The sequence below is a fragment of the Periplaneta americana genome, chromosome 16 (genome assembly GCF_040183065.1).
Source record: "Periplaneta americana isolate PAMFEO1 chromosome 16, P.americana_PAMFEO1_priV1, whole genome shotgun sequence".
NCBI lineage: Eukaryota > Metazoa > Arthropoda > Insecta > Blattodea > Blattidae > Periplaneta > Periplaneta americana.
Genome location: NC_091132.1, coordinates 115,284,279 through 115,297,058, shown reverse-complemented (window position 1 = coordinate 115,297,058; position 12,780 = coordinate 115,284,279). Strand labels below are relative to the sequence as shown.

General features: G+C 37.6%; 1 protein-coding gene across 4 annotated transcripts in view; it reads right to left on the bottom strand.

The window, feature by feature from the left end:
- Positions 1-12,780, bottom strand: part of sif (still life) — a 727,300-nt gene that overhangs the window by 103,057 nt on the left and 611,463 nt on the right. For all 4 annotated transcript variants that reach the window (XM_069812852.1, XM_069812854.1, XM_069812855.1 and 1 more), the window contains one exon: positions 3,288-3,474. In XM_069812852.1, the coding sequence (XP_069668953.1) occupies positions 3,288-3,474 (187 nt within the window). The remainder of the gene's footprint in view (positions 1-3,287; positions 3,475-12,780) is intronic.

Sequence of the window (12,780 nt, the reverse complement as noted above, 5' to 3'; positions counted from 1 at the left end):
AGAACTGGGTGGTCTTCACGCCTCCTAATTCCGTTTCCTGTGGGGGTGCGTTTGTGTAATGTAATGTGAATCAAATAGTGTGTGTGTTCTGAAATTGAGTTGTGATTTGATGTGGGTGTGTTTTTGTGTAGAAAATTAAATTGCTTAATTTATTACTGGGTTTATAGCCTAATTGAATCGGTATGATGAGAGACAATTGAGATAAAAAGAAAGAAATTTCCGAAATTGCATGGATGGCACATGTCTAGGAGTAGGAATAACACAGCTGACACATTTGCTCTGTACAAGGAATGGTTCTTCATTGATAATGCATTCTGAATAGCAAGAAATGCTTTTCCACGATCTCCATATTTCAAATAACCATTTAGATCACTACAGGTCACAGAAAAAATGCAGTATATCTTGAAATGAAAACACTGACAACCGAGTAAGAAAAGTGACAACGTAGCCTATAGCATTTGAACTTTGACTGTTGGAAAACAATGTGATTGGCGCTTGTCAGCTAAACTCAAAACTCGCCACCTGTCAATCATAGTAGGAACTGAATATTGCTATATCGAAGTAAATAACATTTTTATTTAGTTCATTGCCAATATTGAACTTGGATAGTATATTATTAACTCCAAATTCAGGTGATATTGTACTTTGGTTATTACCAGTCATTTATCTCTTCCAAGAACTATAACTTGCATGATTTTTATTAGTGTGGATTGATATCAGATGATATCCCTAAATTATAAGAAATCACTTGGAGTAGCTACAGTCGATGCGATATTGTGATCCTGTGAGGCTGGAAGCTGTTGTTAGAGCTGTCAAGGCAGGAAAGCTTTCTCATTGCAAAGATTCAGAATAATTGTATCAAATACCAGATTACAAATGAAAATAAAGTTAACAAAGTTCGTCCTATATCCATGGTAGACCAAACTGTTTTAACTTCAAAAGAGGAGGAAACTCTGATGTATGGCATTAGAGCTGCCCACTAGGGCTTCCCATTAACCTTTGATGATAGTACGCAACATGTAAAAGGATATTCGGTAGAAAAGGGAATAAAGAGAAATGACTTGCCAACAATTTGTTGGACGTGGATTGGGTAAATTTTTTTTTTTTTTTTTTTTTTTTTGAAGAGACATTTTAAGTAAACTCTCTGCCAGACTAAGTGAAAATATAAAACAGTCACGAGCTGAAGTGAGTTACTGAATAGACAAGTGATAGGCCTACTTCAAAGTATCACTAGGAAGCTCTCCTGGTAATATAAATTACGAGGAAAGCAACTTTAGCGATGATTCAAGAAGAACGTGAGTTGTGAAAGAGAGCTGAAAGGCTGTACACATTCGTAAAAAATGCTGTAATATAAAACACTTTTAATTTAACTTTTCAAATTACCTCTTTGGAAAAAAATCAAGTTTCATATGCGCTTACTTACTTATTGGCTTTTAAGGAACCAGGAGGTTCATTGCCACCCTCACATAAGCCCGCCATTGGTCCCTATCCTGAGCAAGATTAACCATTCTCGATCATCATATCCCACCTCCCTCAAATCCATTTTAATATTAGCTTCCCATCTACGTCTCGGCCTCCCTAAAGGTCTCTTTCCCTCCAGCCTCTTCATGGATTTCTGGATTCGCCCATACGTGCTACATGCCCTGCCCATCTCAAACGTTTGGATTTAATGTTCCTAATTATGTCAGGTGAAGAATACTGGCAAAGTTGACTAACCTAACTCCATTGTCATTACTAGTTATGTGTAGGCTCTCTTTTCCAATAGTCGGTTTAAAAATATCCTCCCGTCCTACTTTAGCATTGAAATTCCCCAATAAAATTTTCATGTGATATCTAGGTAACTGATCAAAAGTCTGTTCCAATTCCTCATAGAAGTTACCTTTATATGGTCGTCTTTCTTTTCTGTAGGGGCATGAGCATTTATAACTACGATATCGCACCATCTACCCTTAAGTACTAAATACGATAACCTATCACTGATAAATTCGATCTTTTTTAGTGCTACATTTTATTCTTTTATGAATAAAGAATCCTGTTCCTAATTGGTGATTATCGTTTCCTTCCCCATAACACAACAAATAATCTCCTATTTGTGTTATGCCATTCCCATCTGACCTAACCTCCTGTACTCCCACAAAGTCTATTCTATATCTAGCTAGTTCTTTTGCTACTAATGTTACCCCTCCTGTTCTATAATTATAGACTTGTAACATTCCAAGTACCAAATCTCAAAACTTTATTCCTTTGCTGTGGTCGTGCCAGAGAATCAGTCCCATTTCCGGGGCTTATTTGAAGGATTTGTAACAAGCTGTTTTTTACGGTGATGGGTTGTTAGCCCTTCGCCCAACCCCCAAGCTGGAGGAACATCTCTCATTGGCTGTCTGGGACTGCTTATTCAACAGCTACCCTCCATGTTTTATATGCACTACAATTGTAAAATATTTTCCCCGAGAAATGCCATACTGTATAATCAAAAACATCAGCATGCCATAAAAGACATAAGTAAAAGAGTCCGGGTGAAGTTTTATTAATGTACTGCCAGTATAGAAAATTAAAAACAAACACTGAAAATACCTTAGTTTTGTAGTGTGGAGTAGTAGAAACTCGATGTGATCACTGGGAGAGCTGTGGTCCCACCCAACCCGCCCTAAATAGATTCCTTACTTATATAGGAAAATCGTCGTACTTGAAGGAAGAAGGCGGCCATATTTCGTCGTTGTTACGTTATTTGAGGTGGAGTGGGAGAATGATTGCAGTGTCGCCAACTGTGGTAACCATACATATTATCTTACACACCTAACAAAACCTAACCTAATCTAACGTGCTACACATCTATTGTAACATTGCTAACGTTTAGCACACCTGTTGTAACATTCCTCACAGTTTCATTTCGTTTGCCGATATTGGCATCCCTGCTACGGCTGTACCATATCGTCTGCTGGAATTCTGAGTCCATCTAGTGGAAGTGAAGTGAAACTGCGACTCTGTTAATTACGTTTCCGAAGTTGTTTCTGTGTTATTTGCAAGAATTATTGTGTCAATGTAGTGATAATTGCATTCATATTGTACAATAAAAATTGAAATGTGTCGTGGCTGAGATAAAAGTGTTCTAAATTGATTTCCAGCGCCACAATCCCAGTGATAAACGTGTGAATATTCGTTAGGAGTCCGTTGGAAGTGGTAGTAAGGTAATAAAACTTGACCAACGTCCGATTTCACCATAGTTGACACTACTTAAATTATGCTTAAATTCTAAAGACTGCATTTATCTTTAGGAATTCACTCACCGTTCTGCATGGCAACACTCTTGTCCTCCACTCGACTGACGTAACAGCACAGCTCGTCCTGACGGTCTGCGTTCTCTATAAGCTCTGCTTCCACAGAAAACCCCCACATCTGCTCCAGGGTGGTGCGTTGGAGTTCTACTTGGTAGAGAATTTTGGCGCAAACTTCCACTATTTCGTGCGTATGTAGCTGTAACATCCAATTATTTATAACTACCATACAAACTCTTCTGTACATTCCATATAAATTAATACATACATTTCATTCAGTGAAGTAGGCTACAGTAGTTCTCAGAACCTATACTCTATATGGACTTTTGCCAAAATGACAATTGAATAATTAAAATAATTTTAAAATGTGTTCTATGTACTTCAATTTTCCTTTCTAATCACATTTCACGGCTGCTAAACCATTACAATACTAGCATACAGGATTTCCAATCTCGAGTGCTCCCAACATGTACTGGCCAAATTGCTAGCTCTTCGCCTTCTTTAATGACACTTATTACCTATACAAGGATGTTCTTCAACATTATGATTAAATTACAAGGTTAAGGGTGTAATCACATGCTGTAACAGTGTTTAATCTTACCGAAATTAAGAAAAAAATGTTCGAAATTATGTCCAGTTGCTCATTGATAAGGTTCAATAAATTGCTCAACACTGGACCCAGTTCTTGTGTAATATTATGCAGAACATTATGAATGTGATGTAATAGCCTATTACATAAATCAGGCCCGTCCAAACAGCGCTCCCGGCGCAGCAGTGCGCCAGTCATGCTCCAGGCAGTCCTTCGGCGCGCACAACTGACATGAGTCAGACTACCACCCCTCTCGTTTGCCCCGCCAGGCTGCATAGAGTCAATCGCATTTGCTCCGCGCTTAATGTACGTATAGACTATAGTTATATACGTGTATTGAATTGAATGAAAGATACTTGATTAAATGGCGAACTTACTCGTGTTAATTATGTAAGCATGTGCGGCTTACAGCTGTTTCGGTGCTACTTGACACCATCCTCAGAGCCTTCTGTGTCTTGGCGTCATCTCAACATCGCTGCCTGTTGTGTGGGTGCGATCGTGTGATGAAGAGTTCTGTGTGTCAAATAGTGTGTGTGTTCTGAAATTGATCTGTGTGTTGAGAATTTGATTGGGGTGTGTTTTAGTGTGTCTGTATATTTCATATTGTTCTAGTGTGTTGAGTAAAACACACCCCAATCAAATTCTCAACACACCAGGGACGATTTCTCAGGGCATGCTATGCTTGCTGCGCAAGCCCAATATTTTCGTAGAATGTGTATTTCTCAAAATAGAATTACGTAGGCTACATTAAAATTTATTTTGATATCTGGAATATTGTATAGGCATAATACCATCCGCAGGTTGCACACCGTAAGTATCGCAACGATTGCTCGTTTCTTGGAGCTACAGGAAAGACGTAGAAATAGCGAGAATATGATGCGCGCGCAAGTGCCTTTCTCCTTAGTCCGTCCTAGGGGCACATGCTTTTGTTATGTGTTGTTTGAAGCTCTGGTCCGAGAGCTACACCAACGACTATTTAACGTTACACAGAGCAGTACTGACAGCGGGAATGTGCTGTGATCTGCGAGTGCAATGTGCGGAATGCATGTGTTAGCTGCTGCATGTATTATTAATTCTTAAACACTAATTTGAAGTATTGCAATGAGTTCGGAATTGTGTTTCATTGAAACCTTATTATTAAATCCATTTTCCCGAAGAACTATTCAAGAGAAGACAGACATTATAGAGAATATGTGCGCTCGTTCAGTGCAGCTCAATACAACAATATGCATTGGTTGGCAGGGTCGAAAAAAAACTAAATAAACTGTTTTGTTGGCGATGTTTGTTATATCATATCGAACTTCTACATCTCATAAGCGAATATGATCCATGACTCAATGATTTCATAGTTATAAAATAAATTATTTATGTGGGTCTGATTATTTTTATTGATTATGAATTATTATATCCTCCCATCTTCCTCTGTGAATAAAAGAGCAAGCCTAACTTTCGTGACTAGCATTCGCCCCTACAACACACAGATCAATTTCAGAACACACACACTATTTGACTCAACTCTTCATCACACGAACGCACCCACACAACAGGCAGCGATGTTGATATGACGCCAAGACACAGAAGGCTCTGAGGATGGTGTCAAGTAGCACCGAAACAGCTGTAAGCCGCACATGCTTACATAATTAACAAGAGTAAGTTCGCCATTTAATCAAGTTATTTATATTCAAGTGTTAAAAGTAGTGTACGAAAGATTCAAAATGAATGAAAGAGAGGGGAAATGGGAGGAGAAATTTAAAAGGTACGCGAAAACGCGTCCTTGCAGAGGGAGTTCGGGCAGAGAGAAACTGAGTATGTGAGCTCACAGACAGTTGACTACTTGTCTCACTCTGTATTACGCTGCCCCACTGAAGGAGCCCTAGAAAATTTTGAATGGGAGAAGTCGAAAATGGACGTAACTTCTTAGGTATTGTGGGACCATCGGATCTGTGCCCCTTCAGCGCTGTCGTCGTTCTTGGAAAAGTTGACGCCTGTACTCCATTCCACCCGCTTTTCTCCCATCACGTCAAACAGCAGGCCACGAACCTTGTCGAATAGGGATGTTGCCAAACTTCCGTCAAACGGTGTCATAAATTAACTGGTCCTCCATACTACAATATCATTTCTTTCAAACAAAATACATCTTGTATTTCTACATTTTTAAAATCTAAATCCCATGTCTCGAATCACTTTCCGTAGCGTTTCTCTCCAACCTTGGAAATTATTGCTTCTTTCGCAACCTTCAGTAATTTCTTCAATGTTGGAACTTCTTTCTGCACGGTATAAAATTCTTGTATATTTCTTCTTAAAATACATCGGTTCATATCTACAAGAATTAAAGGTTCTCTTGGTCTGTTCTTCCCTGGTGATTCTATCTTTTCATCTCCTGCACAGACTCCCTCTCTCCTGATTTTCTTTATTAGGCTCTCTGACCTGCCTAAATAAATTACATAAAAATATTGTATTATTAGTATTTGTTAAATAAGTAATTTTATTACGTAATCAATTGAAATAAAATAAGCGTCACCTGTGATCGCAGCTGCTGTTTTCGTTGCCTGATTTATAAGAAACAGACCTGTTTGTTTCTCTTCATCGCAAAATGCTATTACGTACTTGCTTAATAATATTTCTTTCGCCATTCCGTGCTAGTGTTCATGTTGAGTTGACAACACTGGACTGCAAGTGCAAATAAACTGTCCCGCAAGAAGGCTCAAAATTGTGAGTAGTGGGCGAGAGAGAAAGGGAGAGAGATAGAAAAGAGAGAGATAGGAATGCAGGGAGAGAAATGACTTACCGAGGATGAGAAGGAATTAGGGTTCATTTCGCATATCTTACGGGGGCACAGATCCGATGGTCCGACAATACCACAAACGGGGGGGGGATGCAGTGACACGTGTATGCTTGATGGTAGCGTTTGAAGGTAAAGTATAACTAAGGCGAGTCGTGAAAAGAAACGGAGAGGCTTCGATCTTCAAACAGGAGTGCGAGGTAGCCTATTTCTGCATGTGATCTTGTGCTTTTAAATTTAAAGAAATATTCCTTGGAACGCCACTATAATCGAAAACACAAGGATACTTACGGCGCTTGGTAGGCATCGATCGTGAAATGAAGCTGAGTGAACTTAAGCAGGCGTTACAGTTGACAACACACACACAGGTAGGTGGTTTTAAATTGTATTCAATCCCCTCTTAGCAGCTTCACAGCTCGTAGTGCGTTTGCTTTAGCAGGAACCTGAAGTGTTGAAGTGCTAGCTACAAAATATCCTTAAAATCGCCAAATCAGCCAAGCCGTTTTCGAAATGTAGTTTGGGTTGTCCCCACTATTACTCTGATAGCCGCGTGGTGGGACCTCGGTGCACTGGCGCAGCTGAGTAGCGCGCCTGGGGCTCGAAGTCTGGACAGGCCTGATATAATTGATGAAGTACTTCCGAACTCCAATAACGACTGTTCTGAAAGTTACGTATGGTATCTCGATAATTGTAGTCACATTTCGTCAGTAAAAATATCAGTTGTGGGTTTACAATTCCGCCATGTTAAGATGACCGTTTTTGCAAAACGTGCTAACTGCAAACTTTGCAAAATTGAGATTTTGATGGATTCGTTAACATAAGGCAGGCCTCTACATGATGTTCAAGGCGTCTTAGTAAAATTGGGTTATTTCTCTTCACAGTAGTGTGTCAAAGTGTGATCGTGTTTTCAAAACTTGCTTTCTGCTATAAGTAAGAGATATAGCAAAACTTGCTTACTATAGTGTTTTGTCTATCCTGTAAAATTTAGTTTTTTTCAGTTAGCAAGTTTTTCAAAAACGGTCCTCTTTGCAAAACTTGCTAACTGTAAAAACTAAATTTTATAGGAAACACAAAAAACTGAAATAACTGCAAGTTTTGTTATAGCTCTCACATAGCAGAAAGCAAGTTTTGAAAAAACGATCACACTTTGACACGCTACTGTGAAGGAAATAATATGATTTTCCTAAGAAGCCTTTAGAATCATGTAGAGGCCTGTCTTATGTTAACTAATCCACCAAAATCTCAATTTTGAAAATTTTGCAGTTACCAAGTTTTGCAAAAACGGTCAATTATAAAACTGGGTGAAACTTCGATATCTTCCCACACTACGCACGGTGGAGAAAACGTACTTAAATCTTTGAAATCTTTTACTAAAGAGTCAACTGGCTAATCTCCTACATTGAGACAATGCACCTTGTCTATTGAGTCATAATTCAATAATCGCCTCATACAGGGACATAATTTTATTTTTACTTCAATTTTTATTGTGCCTGAGTTTTTGAATGTACTTCTGTCCGACCCTTCTGCTAATGAAGTTCCAACTGTCCTCCACACAGAATCAAGGCCGCATATGGTAAACAGTGCTGAGTTAGTGAGTATAGTACGTTCCAGAAATAAGTTCGCGTTTTCCAGTGACGAAAGAGTTTTCAATATTGAATCATATTTTCGTACAGGTACTGTCGTCCGTTTGCCTACGTCGCATCCCGGTTTCTCCTACCCGCTTCTGCTCGCCCCTCTGTAAAGGCTAGTGGCTGGGCTGTCTTAGCTCTTTTCTGAAAACATTAATTTCTGTTAGGAATTGGACGTCTACGTAATATTATACAACTGTTTAAAATAACTTAAATAAAAGGGCCTCGTTAAGTAATGAATTAAAGCATCACGTGATTTCCCCCCTTTCTACGATCCTGCGACATAGCCACTTGGACGGACAGTATAGCATGTCTGGGTAATTTTATCTTTTCGGGTCGGGCAGAAGTGAAGATTGAATATACAGTACGTAAGGTACTCTTTTATAGAGTAGGTACAGAATTATTTCAACATGAGTTACTGGTACGAAGGACGAAACTGGTAATTGGAATTAGATGCAATAGTCTATAGTTCGATAATATGCACAAAAGAATTGAAGTCTGTATCGAAATGAACGGTCACCATTTTCCAAAATGTGTTTAAATACCCATATTATGATTATTTTTCAATTTAACTTCATTCTCCATATTGTACGTTAATGGGCTATAGACAGTATAATATGCGCTGTATAATGAATACGTCCGTATGGAAAGCTCAGTTGGTGTGTAAAAACACTCATTGTTAATACTGTACTGTATCTTAATTAAACAAAAACCTAATGAAAATTATCAAACTCAAACTCGCGATATTTCCTGGTTTACGTAAATGGATGAACTACTTTTCTTCCCTCCTATACCTAGTAAAGTGATTTGTTTGTATTTTACGCCAGTATCATCGAACTCCAGTCGTGGAAGGGGGTAGCAAACGGTGTTTCCGATTCTCAACCGTAAATCTAAGGTATAGCCAGGTTAATATTAAAAATGTTAGTAAAATAAAATGATGTCCCTGTATAAGAGTCAATTAGCTAGTCTCTTAAATTGAGACAACTCATCCCGCCTACGGTATTTCCATGGTTTTTCTAAGGCACTAAGACAAATGCCGAGATGAGCCTTAAAAGAAATGGATCATGGACCTAGATCCCCTTCCCTATAAAGTTCCCGAAATTTTTCCGCATACAAATTTTCGACATATATGCCTTGGCTCGGCTTTCACACATTGCTCAGTCTGTTACATGAGCGAGTTTACTCGACTCCTACTTGCACTGCGAAAGGACAAAGTACCTTTCAATGTGCAGACTAAAGGCCCATTCACAATGAAAATTAAACATAACTGTAACATAAACACAGAAGTTTGCGACCAGGTTATCAAATGGGATCATTCACAATGATTCACATAAACATTGCCGTTAGACGTTGACACGAAAGTTTGCAAACTCCAAACTTTCATGCTTATGCTTACGTGATTTTCAAACAGTACACAATCGTGGAGCGTTGATGTATAGGACAGGATATGAGGAAATGGCGTCGTTGTTATGCTTCCATGGTTACCAAGTATTTTTGCGATTATGTTTACGTTCCCATCGTGAATGTTCTTGATTTTACCGTAACGTTTACATTTCTAAGTTAACGCTTAAGTTATGTGTAATTTTCATTCTGAATGAGCCTTTACACCTTCCGGCGTTTCTTCTTCCGATCCTGCAGTAAATTCCTCATACGACTCCTCCTCTCTCCCGTATGTGGTAGCAATGGTTACGTCCATTCTCGGCTTTTTCCCCTTCAACATTCTCTAGAGCTCCTTCAGTGGAGCAGTGTAACCTGGAGTGAGACAAGTGGCCAACAGGCTTGGAGCTCACATATTCAGTTTCTCTCAGCCCCGAACTCCCTTTGCAAAGGATGCATTTTCGCTTACCTTTTAAAGTTTCTCCTCCCATTTCCCATTTCGACGAAATATAAATCAGACGTCAGTCCCATTATGGTGTGGGGAGATATCGAAGATTGGCCTAAATCTGAATGTTAGTGTTGTCGGGAACGGGAATATTCAGCCTTTGAACCACTGAAATATTAAGTTATAGGTCAAAATTGCAAAATTTTGTTGCTGAATGCGCGCATTTACGTTAAACAGCACACTCTGCTGTTAGATTATGGAGATATTTTCTTGGAATTCTTTCTAATCTGTTCCAATTTGGTCCATATTACCTTCATCTTAAAATAGTACTTTTATTTTTTACTTTTTATCCAATATCGAACTTAAAACAAAATCTCTTTTTAATTTACTTGCTTCGGACGTTTGCAGCAGACAATTTTCAATGGATACTGTCGATTCGATCTATACTTAAAAAGTATTCATTTGGCTTCTAACATAATAAAACGCGCTATTCCACACTGTACTTTTGGTTTTAAAGTCTATCTTGACTGCAATAAAAGCTGATCGCTCGAGAACCGAGAATTGTGTGAAGTACATTGTCAGTCCGATCAAACCTACTGCGAATCGTGGTGAAACTTTCTCATACGGAGTTTTTGAGTGGGACGCATGAGATTGGAAGTCTGTATTTGTGGTGCCTTTGTTAAAAATATATAGTTATATGAATGCGGTATCTGAACTAGCTAAAGAATATTTATACAGATTAAATAGGCAATTTTATGAGAGACTGCTGTAAGAACTAGTACCGGTATTTTAGGTCATCAAATACAGAATCTTAAATTTTTATTTTTATGACAGAAAATGTTTTAGGGCACTTAACACGGTACAACTAAAATAAAATGGATCCTCATTTATAGTATAATTATTTTCAAGTTGGTAGTAGAGAATATGGTATTAGAAAAATAGAAATACGTTGTTTTTCTTAAAAAAAAAATACTTTTTTTTTTCTGCCGAGAGTATCACAAAATGCGCTCATAATCTGTGCTTGTATCATATCATATCATATCATATCATATCATATCATATCATATCATATCATATCATATCATATCATATCATATCATATCATATCATATATCATATCATATCATTTCATATCATATTATATATCATATCATATCATATCATATCATATCATATCATATCATATCATATCATATCATATCATATCATATCATATCATATCATATCATATCATATCATATCATATATCATATCATATCATATCATATCATAATATCACATATCATATCATATCATATCATATCATATCATATCATATCATATCATATCATATCATATCATATCATATCATATCATATATCATATCATATCATATCATATATCATATCATATCATATCATATCATATCATATCATATCATATCATATATCATATCATATCATATCATATCATATCATATCATATCATATCATATCATATCATATCATATCATATCATATCATATCATATCATATCATATATCATATCATATATCATATCATAAACAATTTTAAAACCACATAGAATAATGTGGTGTCGTTCTTTCATAAAATAATCAGCTTGTATTCACCCGCCACTGCTCAGCTGCGTGTAAACTGTAAGCGTGTGCGAATGATCATAATAGGTTACTGTTTTACAATTTCTCTTGGAATAATATTCGATTGCACTGAACTGTTGATTGCATGAAAAGTAAATGATTTATTTACGCTCACATTATAAATTTCTAATACCAGCACCCTGTAATATTTCTATCGATTTTAAACATTTATTTTCGTACATAGTAATGTCTCAGAGTAAAATTTTATGTGAATTTCTGAAAGAAAAAAAAATAGTTAGGTCTAGATGCATACCATGTGTATTTCGAACTACAGTACATAGAGAATTAACATTGTCATAAGAAATCCATGTATAAAAATTGAAAGTGGAATTACATGTAGCTGGTGGTCATGTGTAATAAATTAGTATACAGGGTCTTTCATAAGTAACGAGTTTATCGAAAAATCAACTATTCTGGATAATTTTTTGAAATGATGTTCATCCTCACTTCCCGGTGCCGTACAGTCGATTTGTAAACAAACATCCCTTCCCTTGCCGCCAGAGCTATTAAACAAAAGAGTGGTTAGTGTTTTAAACCTTTATTGAAACACATAAATCTAAAAACAGTTTCAATTGTTGACAAAATGTGGTGTCTTCCGTTCTGCTGAATGCACAAATGTAAGCGACGTATCAATTCTTCATGGACTCTGGTGAGCATGTCAGGCGTAACCATTTGTATCGTGTGTTCAATTCGTTCCACTAATTCAGGAATGATGCGTGGCTTAGTCGCATAGACACGATCCTTGATGAACCCCCAGAAAAAGAAGTCCAGTGGAGTCAAATCAGGTGATCGCGGAGGACAACGGATTGGGCCTGTGCGACCGACCTACCTGCCTGGAGACACTTCGTCTACGGAATAAACGCTGAATTTGAGCGACACTGTTTCCAAGTTCAAACCAGGCAGCAATTTTTCTCTTCTGCAATAACGTTAAGCAGCTGCGTGGCATTTTATCATTCAAGTCTTTCACAACAGTGTGTATAGGCATGGCTGTATGCCATTATCCTTGGCGTATAGAAGGCCATGCTCCAGGTCACTTTAAGTCATTGGT